We start from the raw sequence: 21,852 nt of genomic DNA, 5'->3' as shown, positions 1-21,852 counted from the left end.
CTCCTGCAAGTGCAGCTCGAATCCTTTGTTCAAAAGATGTGTAGTTTAACCATGACATTTTTTGGACATGCCCTGCTTGCCAAGCAACCCACATTAATCTCTCCTTTTCATTGTTTACTTCTTTTCTAACCAGTATCACTTAAACATATTTTTAAATTTTCTTCTGGGTTGTTGAAGAAAACGTTAATCAGGCGTATAATCTTACTTGATGCAGCTACTCTGTCAGTGATAATGCCACGAAAACTATTTTTGATTCGGCAGTAAACAGTTCATAACCCTTTAACATACCATCTCTTGATAATGTAAAATACGTATTTAAAATCAGAATGCAATGAAACAGAAAAGGCTTAAAATGCTGAAACATATCCATTGTTTCCTTAATCAGCTAAGAAGTTGCAGTCTCCTCCCATATTCATTTGGTAAGACCTATTCTGTACTTTGTCATCAATGATTAACCTTCCAGGCTTTTAGTTCTCTTTTAGCTGTTTCCTTCAACAGCTAATTAGTTTTTCTAATACGAGGTTCAGGGCTTGTCTCAGGCTGTCTAGACCACATTTGGACAGGACTTCCTCACATCACTTTGAAAATTGGCACTCCAGCATTACTTTAGTCTGTAAGAACTTACTCACTATTTCAAGGTTCATTAAAAATCAGCATCAGAAATGTAGAGATCCACTCTACCTAGCGTAAATTACCCAGGTTGCCTGTTTGTCCCGGTTTTGGCTGGGATAGAGTTAATTTTCTTCTTAGTAGCTGGTACTGTGTTTTGGGTTTAGTGTGAGAATGATATTGGTAACAGCTAATGTTTTAGTTGTTGCTACGTAGCGCTTATCCTAAGCTAAAGACTTTTCAGTTCCCCATGCTCTGCCAGCAAGCAGGTGTGCAAGAAGCTGGGAGGGAGCACAGCCGGGGCAGCTGACCTGAACTAGCCAAAGGGGTATTCCATACCATGGAACGTCATGCCCAGTATATAAACAGGGGGGAGTTGGCCAGGAGGGGTGGATTGCTGCTGGGGCATCGGTCAGCAGGTGGTGAGCAATTGTATTGTGCATCACTTGTCTTTTCTTGGGTTTTATTTCGCTCTTTGTTATATTCCTTTTCATTACAATTATTATTATATTTCTATTCTTATTAGTTAGCATTATATTTTATTTTACTTTATTTATTAAACTGCTCTTATCTCAACCCACGAGTTTTACTCCCCCCCCCCCCCCCCCCCCCCCCCCCCCCCCCCCCCCCGATTCTCCTCCCCATCCCACTGGGAGGGGGTAGGGGTGAGCAGCTGCATGGTGCTTAGCTGCTGGCTGGGGTTAAACCACGACACCATTTTAAGAGTTAAGCTTACAGTATGTGCTTAGTGTTCTGCTTTATTTTTAACAAATTCAAAGTTTACATGATAAAAGAACACAAACCTTGCCCTGAAGTCTGCAACTTTACTGTCTTTTAATGTGCTACAATGCAGAAACTTTCCATTCTGCTCTGACCAGCCCTCCTGATAGGTTAGGGCTGGTATCACTGCACTATTTACAGTGATGTACCATGATCTGTACATAGTGACGTGCTAGAAGATCAAATCTTTGAGCCTAAATTTGGATTTCAACCTGTTCAAAACATCCAAAAATTTAACGAACAAAAGAGGTCAGAGCAGAACAAACAAAACCACTTGTAAAGATATTATATGGGTGATTTTTGATTAACACCAGTCTCTCTCTATTCTCTGCCACATCAGGACATTCTGCCTTTATCACAGCAAAGATGTGAACCAATAATCATGATTTTCTCCAATTAATGTTTCACTTGTTAGTGTTGACGTACTTTGACTGTCTCTCTGGGGACAGCAGCTCTCCAACTGAGAGGCAGATGCAGCTAGGTGACAACCATCACCATGCCAGATGAGAATTAGCAGTGTAACCAAATGTTGGAAGTAGGAAACGCCCGTGCGTGTCAGTTGTTGCCCTTCTTTATTCTGCTCTCAGCATCAACTTTATTTCTGCTTCTTAGAAACCTCATCTTCAAGGAAGACAGTCTTCACCTCTACCCGTTCATCTAACCACCTTTTCCATCATAGGAGTCTGGTAACTTTTGACGGCTTCTGAAGATGAGCTGAGCTCCCATTCTTTTTCTGCTGAGTCTTCGATAGGCAGGCAAGCCAGATGACCCACTTGTTAGTCTGTTCATGATACTGATATATGGTATTTTCTAACGTGTTTTCTGTTTTCTTTTCCTCTCTTTTACGGGATTCATATGGTAATTCAGGCTGGAAGGCACTTCAGGTCATCTCTAGTCCAATCCCTGCTCAAAGCATGGTCAGCTGTGACATCAGACTCTACATTGCTCAGGGCTTTTATCCTGTCTGGTCTTGAAAACCCTAAGGATGGAGTCAGCACAACCTCTCTGGGCGACCTGTTCCACAAGCTTGACCATGCCAAGTTCTTCCTTAAACCCAGCTGGAAACGCTCTTGTTTCAGCTTGTGCATGTTGTCTCTCATCCTCTCACCATGCACCACTGTGGACTGACTCCATCTTTGCAATAACCTTCTCGCAGTACTGGAAGGCTGCCATTAGGTCTCTTGAGGTCACCTCTTCTTCAGGCTGAACAAGCCCCTCTCCCTCAGCCTCTCCTCATACAGCAACTGCTCCAGCCCCCTGAGCATCTTGGTAACCCTCCAGAATCCATGGAAGCTCAAGGAGGAATCAGAGACCAAGAAAAACCTTGGAAAAATCTTAAACGCCAAATTTAGAAAATAATGACATTAAAAGTTGCTGCTCTCATTGGGCTGGCTGGTCTTTGCTTTTCCTGATAAATGAATGACAACTAAGGTAAAGGAAGGCTTTAACAATAAAGCGTGAGTGATAATAATTGCATCTTCCTGGAAGCAGACAGATCTGAGAAGGGCTGAAAGTTGTGAACTCAATGTGGTAGTCACGATAAATAGCCTACTACTCTTCTCACAAGCAGACAAGAGAAAGGAAATCCCTACAGGAAACAATGAACTACCTGGGAAAACCAGTGTATATACTTTCCTTTCTACTGATGATCATTCCAGTAGTATTACATCAATGCTTTTTTTTTTTCCTTTCGCCCTTTTTATATTAAAGCAGCATCTGATTTTCAGATTTCCCATTAATGTGAAGATTTCACAACCTGTGTATTCACTGATAAAGAAACGAAGAGATTTATCTTGTGACAGTTATCTCCTTCCATGAACAGTTAAATAAATGGTCATCTTCAAGGGCCGGTACCCTGTCAGCCCCATTTATTTTTTCTTCTCTGCAATAGCTGCCTTTTGTTGAAGGAAGATTTAAAAAAAAAAAAAAGGTTCCAAAGTCATAATTGCTTTTCTTTAGTTAAGACAAGCAAATTCCTACAGGAAAAGCAAAACAGTTTACTTTTGAAACAAACAATTCAAGAAATCCTTCTTAACTTGTTATACATGTCAAAATAGAGAGAGTGTCTTTCAAAGCTCAGTATCACTTTAGAAAAACAGTAAAAGATGCACACTGTTCCCAGAATTTATATGCAGGACCATTTCAGAGATATAAATACACACTTTGCAACTTTTCCTCTTCTTCAGATCACAAAAACACGCTGACAAATTAGAGTAACAGCACATCCCTTCACTGTCATGTTTTTCCCCAAACTGAGCCCTTATTACCATCCTCATTACCTTTACCGTCAATCTTTCTTAAACTGAATTCTAGTTTCTATCTCCTTACAGTATTTTCTGCTTCCACAGATTTCCTCTTACATTCTGTTCCTGCTTTTGATCTTCCTTTTCCATCTGTACGCGTGGTACCACCCTTTTCAGAGATCAGAACCATATAAAGTTCTCTCTCACTTTCCAGTTCCTTTCATGCCAGGCCTGACATCATTACATCTGTTCTACGCATTTCTCTGCCTTTTTTTTTTTTTAAATAAAGTTTCTACTGCTAGTCTTTTTTGTAGTCTTTGACTAGTTTCTCATTACTTCTTCCCAACTTACACCTTCTTCTCTTTTTATGCCCTTCTGTAAAGACCTTAAGTTTCAATCTGTTCTTTCTTTTCTGGTTCCCTCCTCCTCCAAGTCTCCATTTCTCTTTTCCACCTCCTCCCTCACTACTGGTCTCTTTTCTCTTCCCCTCCCCGCTCCCCGCCCCTTCACCTGAACACTATGACCAGGTAACTGCCTGAAATCTAGCAAGTAATTAAAAAGTCAATAGACCTTCTCTTGTTATTGATTGTTGCCTTTACTAGAAAGCTCTCCTGAAACAAAGGTAATATAGAATCAGACACTCATTTAGGTTGGAAAAGACCTTTAAGATCATCGAGTCCAACCGTAAATAGAATATAGATTCATTCCCCCAAACCACTCCAATTCTGCTTGTTTAAACTCTCAAATTCCATTTCAGAGATTCATAAGCAACCAAAAGCAAGCAAAGTAACGTCTCTTGAAATGCCTGTTTTGCCACACCTTCACTCCCACCTTGACCTTGTCTCATCTGAGGTCTGTTCCACTAAGAACCAGAAGTAAACTGTCAGATGCTTTCAGCCTTCCTTAACATCCCTGTACTCACTCTTTGCAGGTAAATCTTGAATCATACACTGGAGATTTAGAACATAAGGGAAAACTGGAATAATCCCTTTGGACTGTCAAAAGTTCCTTGATAACTCTTGTTGGACTGCCATTCAACAGCAACGATAATTTGAATCAGCTGACTCAACTGTGACAAGAACCTTGGTTCTGGCATTAGCACTGCAAAGAATGACATCTCCAGTGAGAAGCAAAGCATTCAATTAGCCTCCCCCAAATAGTTTTGGGCCCCCCAGGCCCATAAAAGTAATTTGTTTGGTTCACTCATATTACAACAAGGTTTGATACGATTAGAAAACATTCACTGCGTATCAACTGCTCTGTAGTAAGTACCCACGTCCCCTTACCATAGAAGATTTGTCAAGGCATAATCCCTCAGAGAAAAAAAACCATGTAACACACTTCATGTTTACCACAGGGTTTAAGTGCATCCAGAAGCCCTTACCACACACAGAGCAGTTACTAGACTGTAAATTGTCTTCGCAGCGACTCCCTGGAGTTTGTGGAAGCAACAAATCCTGACTGTGATAGCAGCCTGCAGAGTGACTCAGCCAGTTCAGTAACCTGTGCTTTCAGGTGAGAACAGAGGATGTGATCTAACAAAAAGGTTTAAGGTGGAAGTATACAGAAGGTAGATGAAGAGCTGTTTTGAGGACATGGGAATGTACGATGGCAAGCCAGGATTAAGGAATATGCGATGAAAAGTTAGGACAGTAAGCGTTGGATTTTAAACAGAGAAGCTGGATTGGAGCACTAAGATTGGCCTGATGCGCTGAGGAGCAACATGATTGAAATAAGGAGACATGAAAGAAGAGAGCATACAGGGTAAGATACTGCTTTTTGCATCCTAAGTTACCAAGAGCTATAAGGACAAATTACTAAATCACAGCAAAAAATCTGGGCCTTCTGTACTGTAGATGCAGTATCCCGAGACAGTTAATTCTAGGTCTTGTGACGAGAAGTAGTGAAATGTTCTAAAATAACCCTAAAATTAGAAAAACCACAGAGCTTGTTAAAAATGCCCATGCGCGTTTTATTAATAAAAACTAACAGTGCCAAGGTTAAACAAGTCAAACAATTATAGTCTCTTTATATTCCATAAAATATTACAGAAAAGTTTATTTGTGTTTCAATAAAAAGACTACTGTCTTAGAATAGGCAGCTGACAGTATTTGTGCAGTTAATTGTTTGTGAATAAATTTAAAAAGACTACCACCTGCCCTGAAATTCCTTTTATAAAAATGAACTATTAAAAATGATTGACAAATTTTGAGTTAAAAAACTTAAAACATTCTCTATATTTAATTTCAACTTTATAATAGATTACAGGAAGATGCTTATGAAACAAATACAAACATTTGTTTCAGTACATGTCTTTATATGATAGACTTATAAGTATGTAAACAACTATATAATAAAAAGTTTCCAAAGTCTGCCTGTAAGAAATCAGGCAAATTTTACCATAAGCAATAAATCATTCCAAACCTTCAAGACATTTTATATAGCTGCACCAACTGGCAGTAAACATTTGCCAAAAACTTTGTAATTCATATGTCCCAACATACAGTGAAAAGTATATAAACTTGGTGGAATCATAATGTTAGATATAATTTAAGGGAAAATAAGTTCACAACAACATTTCTGGAATTTAACATGTAAAAAAGTAGGACGTATCTTTCTTGTTTGGTTCTTTGGACACTGCGTGATTAACAAAAAAACACTACTACATTAGCTGACTATCCCTCAAGAAGTGGCATAATCAAAATACACTCCAAATAAATTGCCATTCAGTGTATTCATTTTCCACAGAAGGATAGCATTTTATTTCTCAATGATGTGTCTACATTTTCTTTAGCAAACTTTGCAAGAACATTTGGGGCAAAATCCATTTTCCTTCAAGTAAAAAAAAAAAAAAACAAAACCCAAACAAAAACAACCAACAAACCAAAAACCCCTAAAACAAGAGTAAATAAAGGCTCTGCATTAACACACTGGTATCAAAAACACACATCCACACCACATTTAAAAATATCCTACATAAAACAATCCTTGTTTGCTTATCAGAGGTGCAATTTCTAAACTCAGAACTGCTTACCAATATTCTCCTTGAGGGATGGGGCAAAGTAATTTGAGACACTTTTCCCTAGAACAATTTATTCCTGAAGCTTGCTGAATTTTAACAAAAAATAGTCTACAAGCAAAGGGCATCAGTCGTCATCATCGTTTTCATTAAAATCGTCGTCGTCGTCATCATCATCCCCAACATAAGAAACTGGCGTTTCAACTCTGGAGCCGCTGTACTGAGATCCGTTGGAACTTGTAGCCAACATCCCATCTCCACCATTGGAAAAGTCACTGAAAAAAGAAAGAGGCCAGTTGGCATTGCTTTATGATTTTCCCCCCGTTTACTGTGCTCTTAAATATAATCATGTATCTATTCCATTCCTTAATGAATCTGCCACTGCTGCTTTATAAACTGTCTTTAATATGTGTCTAAGTTGTTTCTCAAAAGCAGAAACAGTTGAAGTTATTTTGAAATGGTTCTTACTATGTTTCTTCCTTTAGATTTAATATAAAGATTAAATCCTTTCACAGGTGCCTTAGAAGTACGCTTTCCAGGTTTCTTCTGAAGTACTTTTAGTGTTAAGGCTACACAGCTATCTAAGCCCTTTAATATTTTTATGTAGCATTGGACACTTGCATCACCAGTGAATCATGTCTTTCAGAAGCACTAATCTTGATTCAAAGACTCGGAAAATGAAGGTATTAATAGCTTCTCTCTAATTCCTTGTTATTACATGGCAAACTATCATTGCTGCATGTGCTGTATTTTTAACTTGAAATTGTTTTCTTCTCTTTATGCATTTCTTTTCTAGTTTAAAAAAACAAACAAACAAAACCCAAACAACCACTTCGGCATCTCATATTTCTCCCTCTGTGAGTATTTCTACACTGAAAATCCACCTCCTGGATCACCAAGTAGATTCAGAGAGTGTCCACTTTCTTACTTGAATGTGTTATTTTTCCACCAAAATACACACACGCGTTGTAGATATGGTCTGAAATGTCTTGTTCCTAGAGGAATGAACTGTATCCAGAAGTATTTTAATAGAGCCAAAACATTCCTGCCTCCATTATTACTTGCTATTTTGCCAATCTTTTTTATTGTTTACTTTCTCAATAGTTTGATAAACTATTAAACTTGGTCACAAATTTTTGGCAAAATGCTTTTCTAAAAATCACAGAAATAGCACCTCCAACTTGAAAGACATTCATAATTAAAAAAATTGCTTTCAAAAATACGTTTGCTAGCCATTTTTTAATCCAGCTAACGCACATAATCAATCATGTGCACTGTTGTTGTATGGAGCTAATTCAATGATCTATCATCACACAGAATGAAATTGCAGGGGCACACCCTAGAAGCTCACAAGGAAAACATATCCAGTAAGACACTTTCAAGAGTTTCTACTGTTCTGCACACTTACTCAAAAGGAAGATACTAAGATATCTGTCTAGCTGTAGTTAGATGACTTATAACAGGTTCTCCATAATTATCTGTAGAAGCAGTTTCAAAAACGAAGGAAAAAAAAAAGATTATTCTTGTGTTCCTGTGAACTTTGAAAGTACAAACCCAAAAACCTGTCTCCCCTCTTTTTGATAAAAATGGAACTGGATTTCATAACCCGAGTATCCTAGTAAGACAAAGAAACTGGGATGAAGGCATTGGTAGCAGCATCTTCAGTCTTCTGCAAACTCTCTTTAGAGAGCTTGCTAAATAAATTTACAGCCTTTATTTGCCTTGGCAGCAATTTTCGATAACAGGAAAGCTACATATCTTGTAGTTTCCTATTGCCATGAATATTTATATATGTACTATAATTAAACAAAATTTGTCACTCCCCTTTTCCAACCTCCTAAGAAACAGAAGTGGTAGGAGTTCTTGTGTTTCTCACCAAGAATACCACAGTCAGCCTCTGGTTTTCTATTGGCTTCTTGCTAGCAATGGCCTATTCAAATTTCAAAGTCTTAAAAATACATGGGCTCTTTTTCACTAACACCATGCTCATTATCACAGAACGAACCTTAATGAAAACTGGAGATTTTTTGTACCGTCTAAGTTCTGCTTCTCAAAAGGTATTCTGGCAGTATTCTCACTCAAGCTTCTGTTCCCTAGCACAAAACAGGCAGAATTCTGCACACTTTTTTGGGCAGCAGGAATGGGCTGGAGCATAAACCACGCTCCTCACCATTGCTAGTCCCACACATCCCTGAGCTTAACTGTTTCCCTTGTAAGTTATTTCCTTACTTTTTTTGCTTTGCATTCAAGTAAGCCTATCATCTACAAAAAGGGTTTTCTTTTGAAAAAAGAAATGCTTTAAAAATGGAATTGCATTAGCCTTTTAAAGTAAGCTAGATACTGTATCTTTAGAAGGACCTCCTTCCAACTGACGGAAGGCAGATGGGTGAGAAAAAGCTGCCAGAAGACTGTCTTCAGAGAACAAGAATAAAGCTGTATTTTCTTGTCTAAAGAAATCCCATCAATACAGGATTTTTGCCTTTAAACACAAATGGCTTAAATATCCTAAAAATTAGGACTTCCTTAAGAATTTCAGTGGTATAGCAATTTCCCAAATAATTTACAAGGCAGAGCCTGACAATGATTCTGACATAGAACAGTCATTGGTGTGGAAAGAGCCAAAGTTCTACAACTTGCCCTCTCCTCTCCAGTCTCACCTCAGTGCCTGCTAAAATCATGAAACAGATCCTCCTGGAAGTTATGCTGAAGCATATGGAAGACAGGGAGGTGATATGGGACAGCCAACATGGCTTCACCAAGGGCAAATTGTGCCTGACTAATCTAGTGGCCTTCTATGATGGAGTGAATGCATCAACGAACAAAGAAAGAGCTACAGAAGTAATCTACCTGGGCTTCTGGAATGCCTTTCATACAGTCCTCCACAACATTCTTGCCTCTAAATCGGAGAGATACGAGTTTGACAGATGGACTATTTGATGGGTAAGAAATTGGCTGGATGGCCATGACCAAAGATTTATAGGCAACAGCTCAATGTCCAAATGGAAACCAGTAACAAGTGGTGTCCCTCAAGGGTCCATACTGGGACCAATACTATTTAATATCTTCATTAATGACAAACAGTGGGATTGAATGCACCCTCAGTAAGTTTGTGGATGACACCAAGCTGAGCGGTGCAATTGCTATGCTTGAGGGAAGGGCTGCCATCCAGAGGGACCTTGACAGGCTTGAGGAGTGAGCCCATGTGAACCTCATGAAGTTCAACAAGGCCAAGTGCAACGTCCTGCGCACGGGTCAGGGCAGTGCCTGGTATCAATACAGGCTGGGGGATGAATGGATTGAGAGCAGCCGTGTGGACAAGGACTTGGGAATACCGGTGGACAAAAAATTGGACATGAGCTGGCAATGGGTGCTTGCAGCCCAGAAAGCCAACTGTATCCTGGACTGCATCAAAAGAAGCGCGGCCAGCAGGTTGAGGGAGGTGATTCTCCCCCTCTACTCCATTCTTGTGAGACCCCACCCGGAGTACTGTGTCCGGCTCTGGGGTCTCCCGTACAAGACAGACATTGACTTGGTAGAGCAGGTCCAGAAGAGGGCCATGAAAATGGTCAGAGGGCTGGAACACCTCTCCTATGAGGAAAGGCTGAGAAGAGTTGGGGTTGTTCAGCCTGGAGAAGAAAAGGCTCTGGGGAGACCTTATTGCGGCCTTTCAGTACTTAAAGGGAGCTTATAAGAAATTTGGAGAAAGATGTTCTACCACGGCCTGCAGTGACAAAGGGCAACAGTTTTAAACAGAAAAAGGGTAGGTTTAGATTGGATATACGGAAGAAATTTTTTACGATGAGGGTGGTGAGACACTGGAACAGGTTGCCCAGAGAAGCTGTGGATGCCCCACCAGTGGAAGCATTCAAGGTCAGGTTGGACGGAGCTTTGAGCAACCTGATCTAGTGAAAGATGTCCATGCCCACTGCAGGGGGGGTGGACTAGACGATCTTTGAAGATCCCTTCCAACCCAAACCATTCTGCAATTCTAAAATTGCCCAGATTGGATTAGTTGCATAACTAATTTTTCAGATAAGGCTAAGTTTCTAGACACAATAGAAACAACTGGTAGAAAATGAACACTTTCGCAAATAATTTGCTCAACTAATCAGCTTGCTCAATTTGAATATTTGTTAACAATGTTAAACATTTCAATGATATTTGACTCATTTTACAACTTAGTAGAGCTCGCAGAAGGATATCTTTTTGATTAATGTAACAGCAAGAAACTAGCAACTAGTGACTACATAAGGAAAAGTGTCTTATATAGCAAGAGAAAAATAATAGCTAAGTTCAGAAATGACATATGTCCACACAAAGTTAAACACAAGTTACAATTTATCGCTCTACCAGCTTCTGATGCTGTTTCAAACCCAAAGACCAAAAGCTTTTTTTAAGTTGGACACAAATGACCAAGGGAGAATCCTGCCCATATTGTATCTTTAGGGAAGTATCTGTTTTCTTGTCACAAACTCAACACTAAACAAAAATAATACATTCAAGATTAACACCAGTCTAATCAATTCCTTTTCCACTATACAGGAAAAGATTTATTTAATGACACTAGTAAGAACCACCACTACTCAAGTAAAAGTGATGTCTGAGAATAAACTTAAACACATATCCACACCACATTTAATCAAAACAGAACTTGTTTCATGAAGTATTTAATCTCTAACTAAGTTTCTTTGATGATCACAGATTTTAAAAACTAATTGATAATTTCATCTCACCTGGCTGAAAATCTTGTGCCATTTGATGCAGAACCTGATGAAGATGTGACATATACACTGCTGATTGATCCCTGAGCCATTTCTGTAAAATGAACAATATATGTTTCAAGAATACTTCAAAACACACTCATCTAATTCAGCAGAAATGCTTAATCCTTTTGAAGTCCAGAAAAGGAGTCTTGCAACCAAACCAACAAAACGTATTGATGTACTATATCCAAAATAGCATTAACTAAAAAACAAGAAGCTAGTGCAACAGCAAAATTTCAAAATACATTAAAAAAACATTTTCTTTTGAAGTGAGCAAGTCAGATGTCTTCAGTATTCTTATATAATGAAAATGATAAAACAATGTAAAATGAAGCCATGACCATGTTTGCACTTACTACCTTTTGCCTTTGCAGGTGAATCAACTATAAATACTGTCCTCTTAAAAGAATTAGACACTGCAAAGATCTGCTTGTGTGGTATAATGCAAAATGTGGTTTTGCAAAGAGCAACAGCCCATTCTCTGTGAATCTCTGTGTTACTTGTTCCCTAAGGTACACTAAAAAGCAGATATATTTGAGAACTTGTTAGAAATCTTCACCACAAACCAATGGAAATTAACTGATCTTAGATATTTTCATGTTTTTTCCTTGAGTCCCGTATTAAGGAGGAAAACAAAACAACTCTTCTTGGAGTAACTAACCTGTCACATATGGTTCCAGAGCTTTAGGAACCAAACTCCTTGCAATTTTTAGGTCCTCTGCTGAACAGCTTCCAGATTCTAGCCCACAAGCCATTCCCATTCGTTTTAGTACTTCTATATCATCATGAATTTCAAAAGTATTGTCAAAATTAAATAGATATTCAAACCTGGAGAGGAAAAAATGTCTCAATTAGCTTCAATGACTTTACCTTTCTAGTTTCAGGAACTGCAGCATTTCAAAAGCTTAACACACAGTGTTAATGACACATCACATTAAGCAATCAAATTTTTCAAGATTTATGTATTTGATAGCAAGCAACTAAAACAGTAACTATACACACTATATAGATCATTAACAGGTTTAACAGATACAGAGTTTTAATTAAACATTTTGCACGTTTGACAATTTTTTCTTTACTCCCATTCCTCTGCCTACTGTGTAATTTTTTTTCATGTTTTTAAGCTTTTCTAGTAAGCTAACAGTGCAAAGAGAAACCACTGCTACATTTGACTTTTATTTAGCAGATGAAAAATGTAGCTTTTTGAACTAAAAGTAGAGAACAGCAGTTCTGAAAGCAAAATCCATTTCCAATTCTGCTGGCTGCATTTCGTGTTAAAGCCAAAGGAAAACACTACTTGGTAAAGTATGATATAAAACTTCAGCAGAGCTGCCGTACTTTGCTTCTAATGTCTCTAGATAGTAAGTCTTAAGTTATGAAATGTGAACACAATTATTCTATTTATTAAAAAGCTCTATAAAACTGTTTCTATTCAACATGACTAAGTTTTGCCTGTCTGAAATGCATGTTCTCAATCTACAAAAGGCACAAGTAAATGTATTTTAATTTCATTTTTAACAAATCTAGATGAACACTTTAGTATGGACATAAAACTCATAGCTGTACCAAAAGCCAGACAGAAAACTTTGTTAACTCACTTGTCATTTGAAATACTGCAGTCAATCACTGTCTTCTTGCTGGTGTTCACAATGATAAATGGCAAATGGATGACAGAATTGGAAGGTGGCGGTCGATTTGCCTGTTGTTCTGCTTGACGGTTTCGCTGAACGAGGTTCTTGAAGGCAATTTGCTACAAAAAGCAATAGCGATATGAAAGTATGAATTAAACCTTTAAGATCCTGTTAACAATAAAATCCCTCAGATAAATACCAGCAATGGTTGCAGCAAGTAAATGCAGAAAAGGACAGAGAGTGTTCACCACATTCCTGCATGTTAAGATGCAAGAAGAGACACAAACGATAGTATTGAAAAATACAACACGGTAAAACTAACTGAGAAAAAAAAAGCACATTCTAATAACTACATCGGGACAGTTCCTTGGACAGATCCTTGACAGAATGAAGAGGTAACAATGATTGGAAAAAGGAATTTTCATATAGCATCCTACTTCCACTCTGTTTACTATTCCCTGCTAGCTGCCACACTCCACAAGAACAGTTGAATGATTAATACTGTATTTTTGCTGAAATTACATGCTAAAAAACAGTTAACATTTGGGATCTGAATGTCTGACGTTAGGTTTCTGACATACTCAGCTAAGATTAGTGAGTTTACTCTCACATCTTACCAAAACTGCTCTTCAGAATGGAATGTTCATATTCGAGAGATTAGCAATTTTAAGAACTAAAAGCTCAAGTTAACTATTGAAACTCAAGTTATAAATCTTACAGTAAGCCACCAAACTAAGAAAAAGTATTTTTCTGGTCATGGAATCAAATGAAATAAACAGCAATTAAAAACAAAATCCAAAGCCAGCACAGAGGCTGATAAAAATCAGACAGCTGTTGAGATTGCTGTCCCACAGCTGTCTGTACTTTCTTTCTCCATACTCTCCCTGAGATTCTCATTCCTACTGCATAGGTAATGCACCTACTAAGGGATTCATTCTGGTGAACCAGCAGTACAGTGACTTAGGGGATAGACTACTGCTTCCCCTAGTGTACTAGGAGAAATCTAGGAGGGAGTTCAGCAACTGTTTCACAGCGGTTAAGCCACTTACACAGCAGGGGCAGCAACATCCCAGAAAGGCAAGACACAGAGCATTATGAGAGACGACCTCTACAGTCATGTAATTTTATCTACAGACTCTAACACAGAAAAACATTCTAGATGCAAGAACTGAATTGGAAAATTCAGAGGGTACAGTATGAATTACAACTCCTGTCAGCATAAATCCTGTTTAAACGTACTTGAAACTGCAAAAGAATTCATCATAACTCATGGAAAGTTGCTGGCTTCCCCAATAGCAATGGCCAACAGCATAGTCCCAGATGAACTACAGTGCTAAATTAAAACTGCATATGCCTTATCCTGAAATTCACCTCTAGTCTTCTTAGAACTTTCCCATCCCTCACTGGGATAAAAAAAACAGGAATAAAATATAAGTTACCTTGCCCTATAGACAAGAGTACCTTGACTGTACCTGTAGAATGAGTTCTTGTAGTTGAGACTGTTTTTGCTTTATTCTTTCAAGTCTTCTCTGTTTCTCCACCTTAAGACAGAAAAAGGATTGGTTAGTTTGTTGGTTTTAAGCAGCGTTTTATATCAACATTTTCTCCCCTTAAAATCATTTCAATACCAGAGAACTGGAGGTAGGACATATGTCGGTCATTAAGGTTCTTCACATAATTTAGAGATCTAACTATCAAGACTCACATCAGTACTACTGATGGAAACTGTAACAAAGAGCAGAATTAGAACACTGGGGAATAAAGTACAATGTATCGGGGAGAGGGTAAAAACATCTTTACAAACAGAAGTTATGCCTCAAAGGATTATCCAAATTCTCCCAAGGAGGCAAAGAGCATGTAGACCAGAAGGATCCACTTGATGTAGTCTACTGATACTGGAGGTATTGGAGAAGATCCATCAAAGATGCTTAAAGAAATGAAGCTGCTATGGAGCCCAAGTTTAAGTCCTCACAGTATTAAATACATACTAAATAATAACATAAAAGATTGGAGACAAAATGTAGGAAATAAACAGCGCTCTCAGTGGAGGAAGCTTACTAGCAGATTCCCACAAGGACTTAATTTACAGACTGTTATTCAAATTATAGAGGATCAGAATAAGGGGATGAACAGCAAGGTGACAGAATCTGCTGACAATGCTGGTTACTTGGCACAGTAAAAAGAGAGCCTGTCATAAAGCACACTCAAAGTGTCCTGTAGCACTGAGTGATTATATCATCAAAATTATTTTTGGTAAATGTAATGTGGTATGTGTGAGAAAACATAATCCCATCCATGTATATTTTAGAAATAAAATAACATTCAGTAGAGACCTTAAATTACAGTATCTACAAAACCCATCAGCTCAGTACACCACAGCAGCCAAAAATTTGAATTATTAGGCAAGGAACAGAGAACAAAACAGAAATTATCACTATATCAGTGTATCAACCAGAACGTTTACATCTTGAATTTTGTAGGTCTGGTGTTCCTATTTCAAACAGACCATACAAAAGAACAATCAGGATAATCAATGGTACAGAACAGATTTCATGCAAGGGAATAATGAATAAACTAGGACTCTACAGAAAGGAGAATGAAATAATGGCGGAGAACATGGGCGATACCTATAAAACCATGAATAGGATGGAGAAAGTGAGTAAGGAATGACCAGGTCACCATCACTTCCAATCCAAAAACAATCCAAGGACATCAACTAAATACAGTATGTTCAAAACCAAACAAAAGGTATTTCATAAGAAGCTTCTAATGAACCTGAAACTCACTGCCATAAATGACTCAATATTAAAAGCAAACTTTGTACAAAGTAAAAATCTGTGGAAGAAAAATCAATTGAGGGCTATTAAATAGAAGGATACTGTATCTGCCTCAGGTTATGCCTGACCCACAAGTTACATGAGAAAACATCACTAAATACTTTCTCTAATCTTATATTCCTTCCTAGGTAACTGCTACTGTCAGGCAAGATACTGGATAGACAGACCACTGGCCTGAACATCAACTTCTGTTCGTAGGTCCTTAAAACATGCAACTAACAAGAAAATGACTGGAGTTAAAAATTCACATGAATGCAGTTTTCTGTTTGTTTTTGGTGGAAAAAACCCCAGAAGTGTACACAGTTGAAAAAACTGCAAAAAGGCATGATGTTATATTTTAAAAAAAATTAAAAAAAAAAGGGAGGACCAAGTCTGATAATCTAGTGTTAGAAAATAAGTCAAATAACCACCTCCCCCCAAAAAACTTACCACAACTCACCTGAGATATTTTCCTATCACATACATGTAAACTACATTGCTTTCCATATTATTTCAAGATACAGACCTTATTAATTGCCCCACACCCTCTCTTTTTGCATTATCAGGACATATTTTACCAAATCTAATATTCTAATTTACACACAAAGTACAAGTTTATAAAGACTTAAAATACCAAATACTTGACGGGGAACCCCTCAAACTCCTATGTTCCCTTACAAACTATTTGGCTTGATTTTTCAACAGTTTAAGGGTGAAGCTAAGCAGTATCAGATAGAATAGTAAAAAAAAGTTTATTAGGCTTGACAATTTCACAAATTAAACATTAGCCTCCACAAACTCATTAAAAAGAAACTTATTGCAAAACTTGTCAGGTAATGTCACTAATAATTTAAATGTCAAGAGAGCTTGCAGAAACAGGAGCTAGAATACTCATGAAGCAATAATGGGGAAGGGAGGAATCCTGCAATTTCCTCAAGCAAGCTCAACACAAGCTGAAGATTTTTGCTATTTTCAAGACTATATTACACTTGTGGCTCAATTATTCAATGGTTAACAGAACTCTTTCCTCCTTTTGTGACATCCAATTAACAAGTTCTCACTTTGATATCAGAAGTTATCATTGTTCCCACCTTAAATGCATGAACCTTCACTGCGCATTATTACATTCCAAGTTGCTTTTTTTACCTCAGTACTAGTATTATCCTATTCTTCTTTAGGACATTATCAATCATGACATCAAATCCAGCTGAATGAGACACACTTCTTTCTCTTTTGCTCCAACATTACTGGTAATGCCATACTTTGCGAGACAGATCCAGAGACATCCACTTTTAAAATCCCTCCAGCTAGCTGGTTCCCTATTCAGTGCACAGCACTGTCATCTTCAAACCACTTCACCTTCCATACTCACCCTACTATTGATGCCCCAATTATCACTCTCTTACCTTAACTAAGAATTTTCACTTGGGATGACAAATATTTAAATAAAACTCAGATTGATTAGATACCCTGTATTTTCTTCATCTAGATAGCAATTACAGTACTAACTGAAAAACCAATCATCAGTATCAAACAAAAATCTCCATAGAATTAGCCCTTTGAAGATAGATCCCAAAACTTTTTTTCCCCAATTTGTCAGCTTCTACACTGATTTTTCAGTCCTGCTGAAGGGAATTTAGACTTATTAAGAACAAATACAAAGTCTCATTCTATTCTGACAAAGTGAATTGACTTCAGTAAACCTCGGTAACTTTGTTGTCCTGCAAATGTCAAGATACTAAAAAAAAAAATCCTGCCAGAACTTATGAATGCCTTTCAGTATAAAACATTTTACTTCTTACCCAAGACATGCAGTAAAAAAGTCTGACATGTTCATGTAAGACAAATGTCAGAAATACATAAGACCTGCAGCAACGAAGAAGGAGCAATGCACATATATACTGACCTACATGCAACATCTATCATCACAGATGTATTATTTGCCTGGCATTTGGAGAAAACAATCTTCCTGACTCTTGAGCACCACTATCGCAATGGTGGAAATACACATTAATCTTTCAGTTTGATTAACTTCCACTCAGAACCATTTCACATATACTGTAAAAGCTGTGACAGAGCTGTATTTTTGACATAGAAGAATTAAAAAAAAAAATATTTAAGCAATCTGGAAGTTTAAACATGTGTTCTGTAAACACAAATAAAATTTTTAAAAAAGAGTCAAAAGGGACCATACTATTCTACCTTGCTATCTCAGGAGATCACATGCACATGTTGTATCAGAACATATTAAAGCTGTAAACATTTACTCCAACACAAAGCCATTGTGAACTTCCTAATACACATACCTCTAAATTCTGACATTCCTGAGCCGAGTTAGTAGGTAGACCAATCCATTTGATTTCCTTCTTCTCCTTAGAGATAATGTTCATGGCCATAAGGACATTTAAGGCATCATAGACACGTCGTCTAATATTCTTCTGGTCATAAGCCTGCTGTAGACATAGTGCATTAATCAAAAATATGCCTGTGACAAAAATACTTGAAAATAAATATATTACAGTAAATGGGTAAACTCGGGCAATCTCTGAACTGTTTCATTTAGCAGTAGGAAAAGAAACACAAAAGTCTCAAAAGAAACTTCTCTTCCCCCATTCAGTTCACATGTAATTGACCTCCCATATACTTACTGATTCATTTGGTGAAATGTGATTATCAGTGGTACTGAATTCTGCAACCAACTCGTCTGCCACCTCATTGTATGAGGTGGTTCCTTTTCTTTGTACCTTCTCACAAACCTTCATAGAGAAATGACGTAAACCCTTGCCATTCTTCTCTCCTTTTTTGTTCCGCTTCCTAAATATACGTATAATATATATTTTAAGAAGATTTGAACTTTGGAATATTTAATGTTTCTTTTTCAAATACAGGCACACTGCTGTAAAAAAACCAAGCCTTCCCTTTTGTTCTGCTTCTTACCCCTTCCCAACGTTTTTTTCCTATAATTTTTTTGCCCTACAATTTACAATAATTAACAATTCTAATATCTCTATGCTGAAACACAGTACAAATTCATTCTTTTGGCAACTCTGCTAGCTCCAGTAGCGGATAATAAGTTAACAATAGGGATATTCCTTGAAGAATTAAATAAAGAAAACCTTTCAATCTTCAAGATAAGAAGGGATAGGGGGATAAATGCTAAAATATGAAAAGTTACAGGAGATAACTTTTTTTTGGTGTGTCCCCCCCCCTTTTTTTTAATTTAAATAGCCCATCTAGTTGGACCATAAAAAATTAGATTGATCAAACATTTTTTACATAAATCCTATACTGACTGAACAGACGAAGTCTGATATTGGTTGAACTCACTAAACATTACACTATTACTAAAACACAGATTTGAAGTTATACAGTGTATGAAGTTGCTATGAAAACGTCAAAGTTACAAGATACAAGAAGTATAACAAAGTTTTCTGCACATCTTTTAAATAAAAAGTTCCTTGTAACTTGAGGAATAAATCTAAGTATCAACAAAATTAGTATCAGCAATGGAACCTCTCAATTCTCCGCATCTCATTTTACTGTATAATTCCAAAGCAGAAATCTATTTATGTGTTTAACAAGACACTGATGATAAATTTAGTCTTAAAGCAACTACATTTAACAAGAGACCCTTAAAACCAAGCTTGCATGAGAAAAGACACCAAAAGAACACATTCATTGTATCTAATACTTTTTCTCAATAAGGACTACATTATTATCTCAAATGATACTTCGGGATACACTTGTTCAATCTGAAATGTACTGTATTTTTTTTTTTAAATACACCAGCAAAACAGAAATACCAAATTAAAAACGAATCAAGTCAGATGAATTCCTGTGTCCTTTTAGGAGCTAAATTCTCTAAATGTAAGTAATGTGAGAATATCTGTCAGAGTTTACAGAAAATATTCTAGTTCCTTTTACAACAAATGACGGGGTATTCATTCTTGTGTGACTATTCCTGATTTTAATACAATATACTTTAATGTTAAAGTGCTCTTGATGGAAAGGTAAACAGACTGTCTCTCTCACACTGCTAGCCTGAAGAGTACATACACTATCACAGTGAACATTTAGAACAAAAGTTCCAAACAATTTATTAATCCTTTGTAACTTTTATTTTGCTCACCCAGCAGACCACGGTGAAGAATCTGCAGTCTGGTTCTGTGATACAAAATGTGTGTTAGGTGTATGTGGACTTCCTACCAGGATAGTATTTGGCGCTGAAGGTCTCTGAGGTGTACCAATAACCTACAGTAAAGATAAAATAATTTGGAAAATGATCATAAGTATTCCAAGATACTCATATGCTGCACAATTCAAATGATGCATTATCCAAACAACACTAATACTTTTTTCCTACCTATTTCTATTAAATGCATGGAATTTATACACACTAGCACAAAAACCTTCAGACTACAGGTTATATAGTTAGAGCACTCCCTAAGTAACAAGCATTTATGTTTTATCCTTCTTAAATGAGCTTTTCATGCTCGATGGATTTCTTAACACTATTCAACACTAACTTAGACAAGATCAAAATACACACGCCCTCTCCCCTCCAAAAGAAAAAGGGAAAAAAGAAGGAAAAAAAACCCCCAAAACCCTCCTACCAGACTATGTATAAAGAAGTTGCAGTAAATTACAGTTAAAATATGAACATACGAAACAAGAAGATCTGAAAAATCAGTAAAAGCAGAGAGAAAACACAGAACTGTTGCAAGAAAGGCCAAATTATCTCCTGCAGTCAGTCCCTCTATCACTACAGTCAAAACTAAAATACACATATGTTAGAGGTGAGGAAGAGTAAGGGCCGACTTTATCACTGCAGTGAGTGACACCAATTTAGCAAAACCATTCCATTCTGAACATGTTACAAGCACATACTCAGCTGATCACAGTCTTCCAGCTTACAGGTAAGTAGTCCTGAAGATGTGCGAATTTGATCATGAGTAATACATACATTCGCACAGAGCCATGCCCTCCTTATCTGTGAAACTAGCTGACGCAGAACTCCCACTTCTGCAGATGTTTTTTATCTCTGAAATGTTATAAATGTAACTTTCTAGAGAATATGTATTTAGGAAAACAAAATGATACTGTAACAGATTTTTATTTTGTAGAAAGATATGCCTACTTTTTGGGGGTACATTTACCTCCCAGTGGAAACAGGAGGTTGCATCCCTGATGTTAGGTAAGTGAAACAAACATCAAATGAACCTAAACTCATAACCACCCACAAGCCTGCTATATTTTCCTGCAGCCACATTCTGCCTCACCAACAAAGTTTTAAGTTTCTTCCTCAGGCTAGCTTCGATAATTTAGCCTCAACAAGAGTAAAATAGAAAAACTGAAAACCCAAAATGAAACATTTTATGCGTGAAAGTTAAAATGAACCAAAATTTGAATAACCTTTAAATGTAGAATGCAAAAGGTACTCTAGTGACTATTAGGTGTTCATGATTTCAGCTTTCTGGAAGGACAAATAGCTGCGTTTTTTTCCCAAATACTGTCTCTTTGTATTATGCCACCTCTCTGAGTAGTTAACATACAAGTTTGTTACATCCACTTCTGACAGCTGGAAAATCTTGGGTCCTTTTCCCCTTTCCAGTAGCTTTGTTCCATACTTAAAATGTTTCTAATTCTTATGGAAAGTCAACTAATCTCCTCTACTACTTTCCATAACCAAAACTTCTGATTGTGGGAAACAGAATGAGGGTGGGGGATGCCAAACAAGCACAGGACACGTGAACCAGCTCACCTTCTCCCCATGAAAAAAATACTATTAGTTCTGCTATTGACTGATCTGGTTCACCAAATGTCTCAAAAGACTGCAAAAACCACCCGTGTGCTATTCAAGTAATGTAGACAATACAGAGAATAGAGGAAAGCTGTTAGCCAGTTTTTATTCCCTAGGATGCAGTTACAGAGGGCTGGAAGAGATGATTCAAAACCTTGCTCGCAGAGGCCAAAATTAGAGGGTCCCACTCT

At 37.4% G+C, this 21,852-nt stretch overlaps 1 protein-coding gene across 4 annotated transcripts in view; it reads right to left on the bottom strand.

The window, feature by feature from the left end:
• Positions 1-5,580: 5,580 nt before the first annotated feature.
• Positions 5,581-21,852, bottom strand: part of TFDP1 (transcription factor Dp-1) — a 49,128-nt gene continuing 32,856 nt past the window's right edge. For 3 of the 4 annotated variants that reach the window (XM_050905613.1, XM_050905621.1, XM_050905600.1), the window contains 8 exons: positions 19,991-20,112; positions 18,510-18,675; positions 18,168-18,314; positions 14,518-14,586; positions 13,013-13,164; positions 12,076-12,242; positions 11,385-11,466; positions 5,581-6,926 (listed from right to left, as the gene is read on the bottom strand). In XM_050905613.1, coding sequence (XP_050761570.1) covers positions 6,779-6,926; positions 11,385-11,466; positions 12,076-12,242; positions 13,013-13,164; positions 14,518-14,586; positions 18,168-18,314; positions 18,510-18,675; positions 19,991-20,112 — 1,053 coding nt within the window. In that variant the 3' untranslated portion in view covers positions 5,581-6,778. The remainder of the gene's footprint in view (positions 6,927-11,384; positions 11,467-12,075; positions 12,243-13,012; positions 13,165-14,517; positions 14,587-18,167; positions 18,315-18,509; positions 18,676-19,990; positions 20,113-21,852) is intronic. The other variant, XM_050905606.1, reaches the window with a different exon arrangement.

Source organism: Gymnogyps californianus, chromosome 1, assembly GCF_018139145.2.
Source record: "Gymnogyps californianus isolate 813 chromosome 1, ASM1813914v2, whole genome shotgun sequence".
Lineage (NCBI taxonomy): Eukaryota > Metazoa > Chordata > Aves > Accipitriformes > Cathartidae > Gymnogyps > Gymnogyps californianus.
The sequence above is the reverse complement of the archived record's forward strand: the minus strand, read 5'-3'. Positions and strand labels throughout refer to the sequence as shown.